Raw genomic sequence first — 12,063 nt, forward strand, 5'->3', positions numbered from 1 at the left:
TATATATATATATATATATATAAATAAAATGCAGAGACAGATGTATGTATAAAAATACACATGAAAAATGACAAAGAAAAATGGTAAAGTTTGGCTGTGAGGCACAAATACAGCCAGTATTCCTTTTCACGGGAGCACTGAGTTCCACTTGCCAGCACTTTTTTTTTTATCTTTTAATAATAAGCATTATTCATTTGGAACCTATTCATTTACAGAAACACTTCCAGATCTGTGCCACTGCAGCTGAAGAGGTACAGTGTTAGAAGCTGGATCAATGAGAGTGGATCCTACTTCTGCTTTCCTTTAAAATCCCAAGCAAATCCATACAGACATTTCTAGCAATTTTTCACTGATTTTTTTGAGATAATTCACACGATACGTTCTGACATTCGTGGGTGACAAACTGGAGAATGGCTTGCTATTGCATGCGCACTTTTGCAAGAAGAGCCATTCCGCAGATCTCCACTCTCCTTCATTTTACATGCATGAGATTGCTAATACAGAAAAAATGCTGACAACAAAACTCGCAAACTAAACAGATATGAACTCTTCAGAAGCATGCAGAGGTGAAATCAAAAAAGGTCCCCTGTGGTCCTCTCTCTGTAGAACTTACTGTCTTATAGGCAATGTACTACTGCTTCAGTGCATACTGTGTTCTGTGCATAATTATTAGTTTAAGCAGTCATATTTCTTCAAACCAAAACACACTTAGTTTTCCTGTTTGAGACCAATTTAGAGTCATAGAATCATGTAGGCTGGAAAAGACCCTAACACTGACAAGTCCACCACTAAACCATATCCCTAACTTAAATAAGCAAGCCTTCACTTCAGAGTAATTTTCCTTTAAGCAATGAAGAAACAAATACAAGTGTCCTTGGTCAAATAAAGACATCCCTCAAAACAAAGCACTGCTTTTTTCTTTTTCATAGAGCTTTTTTTCCTGCTATGCTTTGCTGTCATTCAGGATTCAGCCATTTAAAAACTTATTAATACCGACACATGCACTAGTCCCACAGTGCGGAAGTTCTCTGGAAAGCCAAAACTTCATTACTAATTTTTGTTTACATGACACTGTAGACAAAGATGCATTAATTATTTTTTAAATACTTATCTAATGAGAACCTCCACAGCTGTGGAAAGTTGTTAGTTTTTTCTTAAATCATTAGCCACCCCTTTCTAGTACTGAGCAAAGCCGGAAAGACACAGGATGTATTTAGTGACTGCTGCCGTGGCGCAGTTACCTGCAGTTTATCCTCGTGGTTTGTGTGAGTATTAGACAAGTGCCTGAACTCCTGCGTCAGACGGAAGCAGTGCTTCACGTGTTCTGGAGATACAAAGTCTTCTGCCACTTTAATGCAGCTGTACAAATTATGGACCTAAACCAACCATGTCAAATGACAGAAAACATCAAGATTAAGCAAACCATACAAAACTCTAAGAAGCCCATCCCATCCCCCCTCACGTCAGGTTCTTCCACATTCACTCAGCGGGAACAGGAACTGAAGCCTACTTCACCTCACACAGAATGGTGCCCAGTGGTAAAACCAGCACAAGACACGTGGAATCTCACATGTTCCCCGCTCTCCCACATACACCAGTGTTCCCTAATGCCAGTTCTCTACTGTTCTCCACACTTATAAAACATGAATGTGCTTATAAATATCCAGTTACTTATGTGCTGAGGCATAAATTCAAAACGGTAAAGTTCTGTGATTCTTGGTAAAGTCACAGAAAGAAGAGCAAAATTGTAGTCACTGTTAGCACAGAATACCGGTGATGCTCCCATCCAATACCACAGTGCATTCTCCTGTGGTATTTTACAGTGAGAACCATAAAGCCTGGCATCTTTCAATTCTAGAATTGAAACATGTTTACAGTGACAAAAATATGTGGATTTCAATGTTGTCCAGGTCACTGGATTAAAACTTGGAATTCTGTTCCTCTGGGTGAAGTTTCACTACACACAAGTGTTTCCCCACCATCCCTAATGTTTTTTTCTTAATTCCATCACAGTACTGTATTCATCATTTGGGTGTGTATATAGTTTTTACTACTACACTAAGATCCGATTCAAACAGTACCCATAAGATCTGCATACGTAAAAAAAGGAATCGAAGGCACCCATACTAACCAACAGTTAATTTGAAGCTGGAGTTCTGTCATGCCTCAGATTCAATTCTATTTGTCAGTATGGCCTAGAGTTGGCATCCTTACCTGATGGGGAGCACCTGCAGGAATGAACACAGCATCTCCAAGGAACTGCACTATTGCCCAGCCTTGTACTCCATACTCATCATAGAGCCGCTTGCGTAAGGTCTGGTCCAAGTACCAACTTTGGTCGTGAATGGGGTCATGGTCTGGGGGATTTTCTTGGCCTTGTTCTTCTCCAACCTAGGGCCAAGATATGGGGTAGGGAGGAAACCATGACACAGCACCTTGATACTGCTGGCTCAGAAAAGCTCTGTACCAAAAAACGCAACAAACTATTTCAAGGTAGTACTTTACTTCCATTAAGCTCATTTAGGTATTAAATAATTACATGTGCATTAGTATGAAGAGTCTAGACCAGGCTGAAAACCTGGGAACAAAGTAACTGTTAAATGTCCTCAAAGACAGCATTAGAACACCTATGCACTTGATGCTGATCGCAATTGGTACCGCTCAGCTGCTCTACATAAGCTAGGTACAGGATCCTGCGGGCTCAACCCCCCTCTGTAACCCACAAACCTTCCGCAGAAGTTCCCGTATCTTCTCAGCGTCCTTGGCAGCATAGATGTGCCACAATGCTCCAGGTTTCTCTCTTCCTTCATGGATTCGCTGCTTTGTTACGTCGTCAGCATCTCCCTCATCAATTGTTTTCAGAACCTCTGAAAGGGGAATCCACATAAAAGCAATACGGTTACGAAGCTGCTGATTTCTGACATTGAGAAAAGGAAGGAGCATTTTGAGCTGCTACTGCAACTGCTGCATTACACAGTGCCCTTTCTAAGCACATCAAGCTCTGCTTTAACAAAATTCAGGAAATGTCACAATTGACAGCTAATCACAAAGCTCAGTCATGAATTCAAGCTGAACTAACTACAATTATTCACATACAAGGAGAACAAAGAGTAACTTATCACCCTTTCTCCTCCTTTCCTCAGGGACATATCTAATTTCTAGCAAAACTCTGCAGCTTCCAGAGCTGGGAACCAAGGAGGCATTACTGCACTTTTAAAGATGTGCTGCAGACACAGCAAACTCTCTTATACATTTGGGTTAGATCTCACAGATATGAGAAGCTTAAACAATAAAGTAGTCTTCTTCCTCACACACACAATTTGTTTTTAATGGACAGAAAACAGCATTCCTCAAACATTACCATCATCATGGGTCCCTTCCCCAATGGGAATCCCAACATACACCATGACGTTAACAGCATCAGACACATCCAAGTGTAGGTTTGTGGTACCAACTCGTCTGTCTTCTGCAGTAATTAAGCCTGTAATAGAGTGTAAAATAAAATAAATTTCTATTTAAGCTCTTAAAGGAATAACCTGCCCGAGAGATCTTTCTAGAATGCTAACCACACAGCAATGAGAGCACAAACCAAAAGGCAGCTGAAGTTGTTATTTTCAGATCATGTGTGGCATAAGTAAAAAGTTTACTGATAAACAGTAATTTTATTTTACAAGAAACAGAAGTAGCAAATGCGGTTCACCCAAGTCACAGAAAACAAGCATTTTAAAAACAAACCCTGAACTTTAAAAAACCCAACAAAAACAACCACTCTGGTTTTTTAAGTCTTATTTGTAACGTCATACCACAAAAAACCCCCCATATGATCCCATAAACACTTCCTCGGATCTGCAGTACGATGGTTCACAGCTTAAGTCCAAACCATATTTGGTTACTGAGCTAAAACATTCTTTAGAAAAAGACGGAACAATGAAAACTCTTTCATGTCCTCAGGCGAGTTGTTACTGCAGGTGTATTGATAACTGGAACGCAACACCCTGCACCCCGTCTCATAAATATTCAGAGAGAGCTACAGAGGTTACCTTAGGCGAAGTTTGCTTCCACATCCTAGCTATGCAAGATAGCTGCAACTTTATCAGTATATACAAAGAGCAACTACTTTAAATGCTATTTTATCTTACTCTAAAGTTGCAAAAGTACATACTTCCAAATCAATCTGTTATTTAAAAGTATCCTGGAAGTGAAACAATAATTTGTTTTAATTTAAAAAAGTCTCCAAAGCCTGCTTTTGTCTGTGACCTCAAAGTCACTACATTCAGGAACAGAAATAATTCAAGTTGATAGGACATGCATTAATTTTTCGTACATCCTCAATGCCCTGCTATACTGACAATCATTTGAAGGTTTAATGCTTCACAGCCCCACGGAGGGTGTGTGTTCAGACAAATGCTTACTCCATTTGTATGCCATTTACCTACTGTATAAGTACAGTCTGAGGAGGACAAAACTATCCAATTCAGGTAGCTGAACACGGTGACAGTTTTGTCTTGCCTGCTGTCCATGTTGTTAGACATGGATGAAGAAAATCACAGCCCTGGTCAGAAACATGAACACACAGATCAAGTGTGCAGGAGCTGGCCGATTTTCCTCTCAAATGCATCAACTGGTCTCAAGGAGATATTAATTCCTCCTTGAACCCTGTATTGGTACTATGCTTATTATATGTATTAAATAACAATTGTTTGCAAACTGAACTTATCATATATACACCTCTTGGAAACCACAGGGCAAAAAAGGCACATCTGACAGAGAGGACTAGCATAGGAACAGACTGCAGGACCAACTGAAAAAAATGTCAGTACTGGTGCTCTAGGGTAACCACCAAGTTTTGATTAATGCCACAGCCTTGCACGTGCCCTAAGTGTAATGAAGAGAACAATAAAAGAGCCACAGAAGTCACCATCAGCAGAACTGTTCTCACGTACCATAGGCATTGTACATTTTGGGACCCAAGTCGGGACGGACAAAGTAGCTTGGCAGCCGAGAAGCCAAATTCAGTCTGCCATCCCTCTTGGTATATTCAGGAAGAGGAAGATTTTCCATTAAGTCCTCAAACCTAGAGAGCAAAGAGAGAGCAAAGGCACATTTCCCTCCTGTCGTGCCTACAGCGGTCCCGTAGGCACTGATACTACAGTTTACTTACCTTGTAGGCATCATATCTCTAAAGTCCTCCCCTGGAGGCCAGTCCTTTAATTTTAGTACCATTGGCTGACCATCATCTGACCTGAGCCGTTCTGCAAGAACAAATAGAGATTTTTTTCATGTAGCACCTTTTTACCACAGTCCATTACCTTGTTTAAGCTGCAAGTCTTTTGTACCAAGACCTCTTACAGTGAACTGCAAAATGCATCCTGATTTTTCTTTGGGTTTCCAAGCACTATCATAGCATGACCAAACAACAGTTTAGCAATTAGATATCATTACCTGCAGCAGAAGTTTGACAGATCTTGCACAGCTGCTAAGTTTTAGAATAGCTTTTATTCAAGATTGAAAGCAAGCCTTTCCAAAGCCTTCTGCCTTACTCCTTTTACCAAAGACTAAAGTAGTTTTATCTTTCGTTTCAAGAGGAGTGGTGCCTCTATAAAACTAAAGTTATTGGTTCATGCTCTGAAATAAACTCTAACCTCAGTATAAAGCAAGAAACCATGGCAGACCACACTTCAAAAAGCTAAATGGTAAGTGGCTACTGAGGAAGACAGCCTTTAGTTCTTGAAATTCGTCTTTGCTGAAGGCACTCAAATGAGCAGGGTGCCAAAATCAAAACTCTGTTCTTCACTTCCAGAGGTGTACACAAGTCCTGACTGGCAACAGAGAAAGCCGGTAGCACAGAAAGATGACGTTATGTGGGTGTATGACAGCACTGGATACGGACACGACAGCACTGACCACATCAACCGCTGCTCTGCCTCGGATGTTACGATGGCTGAGAGCCATCGAAGCGGTGCCTGCAGTGCCTTGGAAGACTCAGCGAAACAAAGTTCCCTCTTCCACCAGGTTCTTCGCAAGTCTACGGGCAGCCATCAGCTGGAAAACAGGATGTACTGCAGGCTGACACCTCCACATCCCCCTTTCCCCGAAAAGCAATAACCTTCACCGCGCCCTACCTTACCAAGGACTGTCGGGCAAGCTAAGAGCAACTGGTCTTACCCAGACCAGAGCTGCTGACAGCACCCAAAGAGAAAGTATATTTAAGAAACTAGGACTTGGAGACACGTGAATCATATCTGTCTTATATTATCAACAGGCCACAGAAAACAGCCTTAGTTTGCTGCAGATATGTAAACCAAAGTGACTGACTTAAAGAAAACAGATTTTGATGAGCTACAGATTCTAGAGAGGCAAGTGAGCTGACAAGCTCAGGAATCTGAATTTAAAGATGTTTCAGAACTTCCTGTATTCAAGACTTTCAAGTCATCAAGCATCTTTGCTCCAAACAAGGAGAAGAAACTTGTAGGAAGGCTATTCAGAAAGGACAGAGCAAACAGGAGGAAAACTATGGATATGACAAATTACACAAAACTGGTCAAAACCCAGCAAAGATCCAATCAGCAAAGAAAGGTAGGTCTGAGAAGGATCAAAACAAATAGTTAAGTCTGCCAAAAGTCCACTTAGAACTCAAAGATATTAAAAGGAAAGAGCACAAGATCAAAATTAACTAAAGGATCATATAGAATAATTAAGGGATTATCTCAATACCACCTCCAAATGCAGCGACTGTTCTACATCTCTTGGTACCTCAGTGCAAGGGGGTGTGTGGTGGAACCAGCCACATATTTGAGAAGTCTAAAATCCACCCGATGCAGAGAAGTCAGAGTCATTGTATAATTTGCAACCAATTTTTGTATGAGTTAGCGTGTGAAACCTCTGGACTAGTGGCAAAATACTCCTCTTCTAAATTGGGGATTGCACATGACTAAAAAACACTGAATAAAATGTATTTAAAGGAAACTAGCAAAAGCGATCAGGTTTTCCACCCTAGATCACTAATAATTCTTGTATAAAGAGCAAAGGCATTGTCTAAAAGAAAGGTGGCAGCTGATTTTGCTGAAAGAAGTGTTATCTGTCTGCAGACAAACTACAAATAACATTTCTGAAAGATAACTTGACTTATACAAATTTACTGTTTTCAGGAATAACCCTAGCACAAAAGTGAAGGGTTTATGAAGTTTCCTAATCATTGTTAATACACAGAAAGACCACACTGTTACATCATTCCAGGCCATTAATTTCTGAGTAATAACAGAAACAGAACGAAATTTAGCAGTACAAAAAACAAGACCCTGTATTTGGAACCATATAAAAACAAGTCAAAAGTTGGGAGCTCTTTGGAAAATGACCAAGGGAGGGAATATTCTTGGTCTACAGATCTATCATTTTGTTTGCTGTTGAAGAAACATTCCATTAATTCATCCAATTGTTCACTATTTCTGCTATGTGCACATAGCAATGAATACAGAAAGTGTTCTATACACAACACTAAGGACCAGCACCACTGCAATGAACTGTTGCAACTCTAATATCTGTGAATGTAAGACCTCTCTGATCGAGGTGTATGTAATTAAAATAGAGCACACTGCTTTCCAGAACCTCTTTAATCTGACCTGTTATATCCTCAGGAATTTTAACTAGCTTTCCTCCACATCCACACTTGACAGAAGGTTTTCTCAAAGAAAACTCAGGCAGTAAGTAACGTGTTATCACATGAGGTACACATACAGCATTGCTATTCATAATACATACAAACATGTATTTGTACTCGTAGAAGATCTATAAAATAATTTGCAATGTCAGATTAGCAGATGTGTCCCATAAAATCTGAGTTTTAGCATCGAAAGCCTCAGTTTGTCTTGGCTCTGCAGGTTCCCGTCAGTTTTACAATACTGAGGTTGGAAGGGGAGTAAGGGCAGTCAAATCACTTAATGTCTTGATAACGGTAACCGATGATTAATGTCACCGAGGAAAGCTTAAAAAAAGTAGTTTCCCATGACATGGATCATCTTTTGACACATGAAAGTAACACACATCACCACGCTGTAGTACAAATGAAGTTTTCTTGGGCAGCCCTGCCCTAATCTTCACCAATAAAGTATTTTCTAGGGTGCATTACATCTAAGGAGCAATGGCTTCTTTGGACGAGATCAACAGCTATTTGGTTGGGGTGGTTTTTTGGGTGGGTTTTTTTGTTTGTTTCTGTTTGGGTTGGAGTATTTTGGGAAAATAGGTGGAAAAGGAGGAGTAGAAGGTAGCAAGACAGACTGCTCAGGTAAACTAGTCAGCCATAGGTATTACTTACTAGATATTATCTCAAAGCCATCCCAGAAGTCACGCACTTTCACGTCTGAAATTATGGCACAGTTTCTGCAGTTCACCAAATCTACATCTTGATCTCCAAATTCCAGGCTGAAAGCTTCTGGTTTCCAAAGTTCTGACTTCAACTTCTTATGGACACCAGATACCAGCACGGGCTGAGAATACAAAGATGAATGCTTACTCCACCATAACCAAATTTCTTACACATGCAGCCAAACTTTCTTAAGAGCTGAGACCCCTGGCTACCATCATACAAGAGACGCCACAAATCTGTTTTCATCCATGTCTGGTTTGTGTGCGATCAAACAAATAACCAGAGTCAAAGCAAACTTCAGTTCCAGGCCCAGTGCAGCTGCCGTGGAAGTGGCATTGCAGGAGACTCAGGAAGGCAGCGCCTGGGGTCTGCACGGCCAGGGGCTGGGAGCTACCCCATGCTGGACACGGGTGCCCCCACCTGGCTCCAACAGCCCCACCGTTGGCCCAAGCTGAGCCCATCATTGACGCTGGTGGCACCTCTGTGATAATAATAAAGGCAGAAGGGCAAAAAAATGCTCTGCAGCTACTGGGGGTGGGGAAGCAGGGAGGGGGGAAGAAAGTGTGAAAAACACTGCAGGCACCGAAGTCAGGAGGAAGGAGGGGAGGAGGTGCTCCAGAGATTCCCTTGCAGCCCGTGGAAGAGATTATGGTGAAAGCTAGTTGCTCCACTGCAGCCCATGGAGGACCACAGCAGAGCAGATATCCACACCACAGCCCGTGGAGGACCAGGGTGGAGCAGATATCCACACCACAGCCCGTGGAGGAGCCCACACTGCAGCAGAGGGAGATGCCCTGAAGGAAGCTGCAGCCCATGGAGAGCCTGCACTGGAGCAAGCTCCTGGCAGGAGCTGTGGCCCTCGGAGAAGAGCCCATGCTGGAGCAAGTTTTTTGGCAGAAACATTGGCCCACTGGGGACCCCCAGCAGAGCAGTCTATTCCTGAAGGACTGCAGCCCATGGAGAGGACCCATGCTGGAACAGTTCATGAAGGATGGTAACCTGTGAGAGGGACTCCCCAGTGGAGCAGGAAGGACCAGAAGGGATGAAGTATTATGGACTGACTGCAAACCCTTTTATTCTCCATCCTCCCTGTGCCACTCTGGGGGAAAGAAACAGAAGAGTCAAGGATGAGTGAAGCTGAGCCTCTAGGAAGAAGGAGGGGTAGGTGGGGGTAAGGTGTTTTTAGCTTTGTTCCCCACAATTCTACTCCATTTGTAATTGGCAATAAATAAAATTACTTTTGCACAAGTTGAATCTGTTTTGCCCGTGACAGCAATCGCCAAGGGGCTCACTAAGTTTTCCACCTTATTTTCCCCCCTGTCCTGCTGACAAGGGGGTGTGAGAGCAGCTGAGGAGGTGTCTGGCAGCCAGACAAGGTCAGTCCACCTGTGGAAATACAGTGGGCGTCGAGTCGCAGCACTTCTTTTTTTAAGCACAAATGGAAGTACCACTAGAAATAGCATTTGTAGTAAAGCCTTCTCATACAAAACATTCATATTCTGATACAATCTTTTAAACTATTTCACTCATTTATGAATCATCATGGACCATCATTAATTCCCTAGTACAGACCAAGTAGTGGAAAAGTGTCAGCTCACTTGCAGAAGGGGCTTTATGATGCTCAGGCTAACCACACGTATGCATTCCACACCAAGATCTGAGTGGCCTCTCCTCAGAAATGCTCAGGGCGTTTCCTAAACTAACAAATACTAGGGAAAGGAACAACAATCCTCCCAACACTGGCCAAGACCTTGTCAGTTCCTCTCACACTACAATCTCTAGAGAGAGTTACAAGGCTTGAGAGAAAAGAGGGTACAAGGTGAATTTGCATGTGGGCACCAGAAGACCCCTAGGTTTTTGCTGCTGGCTATGTTTAAATGACAGCTCACTCATCTCTGCAAGTCTGAGTCCACTCCAAGCTGTGCTCTGTCATTAGCAATGACCCGAAGGTGGATCTCGGGTTTATTCATATGAAGAGCTCAGTACAACCCTGAGGAGCACCAATGCCCCTAGATGCTCTAGTAGTATCAGAGCATTACAGAGCTACAGACAAGCAACTCCAAGGTTTCGTTGCTTAAAAACACTCCAGTAACTAACCACTGCTTCACCTGGCTTGCCGGATGGCCTCTAAGGGGACTAGTATCCATTTCAGTCCCTAAGTGTGGGCAAATAATCATTCATAAATGAATGGAGAAAAAACAACCAACCTTGGGGATAACAGAAATGGCCTTGGTATTCAAATGTAACACATCACAGCCCTTAAATTCTAGAAGGTAGCAATGAAATCTCAACTCCAGAAAAGTGAGGTTTAAGAAAACAAGGGGTTGTTACTTTACTCCTGTCAAATTCAGGGGAAAAAAAAAACACCAAAAAAAAATGTTCCTTACTTATGCACATATGCTTGAGGTGGACATCTTTCATCCCTCTTTTCTTGAGTATGAGATTTCTCCTGTTCACAATCACCTCATATTGCTTGCTTGCCAACCCAATCAACTAATTCCTTTCTTGATCACTGGTCGCAGTCTCCCTCCCTTGTTGTTCCTGGCTGTACGGCCTGTCGGCAAAGATGGTTTTGCCACACTTAGATGGATCCTGTCTCTTCCAAAGCAGTCCTCAGTCCACAAAGGGGTTCCCATGATCATAAAACCCCAAACCCTGTTGTCGAAACCAGCTGTGCAAAAAGTGGTTGACATGCAGAATTGGTCCACTCCTCTACCCCTCACCAGAAGGATTAAGAAAACCACCTGGGCTCCATGGCCTTGATCACCACTCCCAGAGCCACATATTCACTCTTTATACTGTCCAGGTCTCCCCAGCAGAACTGTTCATGCCAATATGGAAGAGCAGCAGAGGATAAGCATCTGAGGGACAGATGCTTTGGCAGTCTTTCTACCATGTCCCAAATGTGAGGCCCTGACAAGCGGCACACCTCCCTAGGATGACAGGGCAGATACGCTGATCCCAAGTTTAGATATATTCCCTGATCTCACCAGGAACTGTAACATTAAGGCAATGAAAGGTTTTAATCATATTTTACGAAAACCTTGGGATCATGGATGAGGAGTAAAACGACAGTGCTTCTCACAGGTTGGGCAGAAACTGCTGCCAGATAGGCTTTAGGCTGATGGATAAGCTAGTCCTCTTCAGTCCAGGGAAGTAATGACAAATTTTGATCCCTGTTGTCCACTTTAACATAACTAATTTAAAAAAAAAACATAAAATAATTAAAAAAAAAACAAACCACCCCAAAACCTACCTAGTAGAGCCCTTCCAGCTCTTAAGCAGAGAATTGCTCATGGAAAGAAAAATAGCGCTCTCCAGTGAAGAACACAGCTTGGGTCGCAAGACAGAAGGACAGCGGACTTGGTTGGCAGACATTTCCTGCCAGATTTGCTCTCAGACTACAAGGAGAAAACAAATAAAAATCTCCAACACCACCCCAAATCTTCAGTATCTCAAAAAAGAGAAAGCCTAGCATGAAAACTCGGAAAAGAACAGGTTGCTATAGGATGAGAATCCTGACAGTATCCCCAGATGAGCAACAAACATGTTCAGGAGAGCAAAATTACCTCGAATAACAGCTCCATAAAGAAACAATCCTGTGGTGTACCAGTGAATTCCAGGATGAGACAGAGTTTAACTTGTTTCTGACAATTTCTAAGACAAAGGAGTTGAAAAATGTTGCTCTTTCTGCGTGACAC

At 42.3% G+C, this 12,063-nt stretch overlaps 1 protein-coding gene across 1 annotated transcript in view; it reads right to left on the reverse strand.

Annotated features, from left to right (window-relative positions):
* Positions 1–1,241: 1,241 nt before the first annotated feature.
* KDM3B (lysine (K)-specific demethylase 3B) overlaps positions 1,242–12,063 on the reverse strand; it is a gene marked incomplete at its 3' end in the record, with an annotated part of 36,959 nt that continues 26,137 nt past the window's right edge. Inside the window, 7 exon segments of the mRNA XM_010180457.1 lie at positions 1,242–1,376; positions 2,215–2,391; positions 2,728–2,867; positions 3,362–3,481; positions 4,944–5,074; positions 5,162–5,252; positions 8,312–8,483. Coding sequence (XP_010178759.1) covers positions 1,242–1,376; positions 2,215–2,391; positions 2,728–2,867; positions 3,362–3,481; positions 4,944–5,074; positions 5,162–5,252; positions 8,312–8,483 — 966 coding nt within the window.

Source organism: Mesitornis unicolor, unplaced genomic scaffold (assembly GCF_000695765.1).
Source record: "Mesitornis unicolor isolate BGI_N332 unplaced genomic scaffold, ASM69576v1 scaffold12443, whole genome shotgun sequence".
Classification (NCBI taxonomy): Eukaryota; Metazoa; Chordata; class Aves; order Mesitornithiformes; family Mesitornithidae; genus Mesitornis; species Mesitornis unicolor.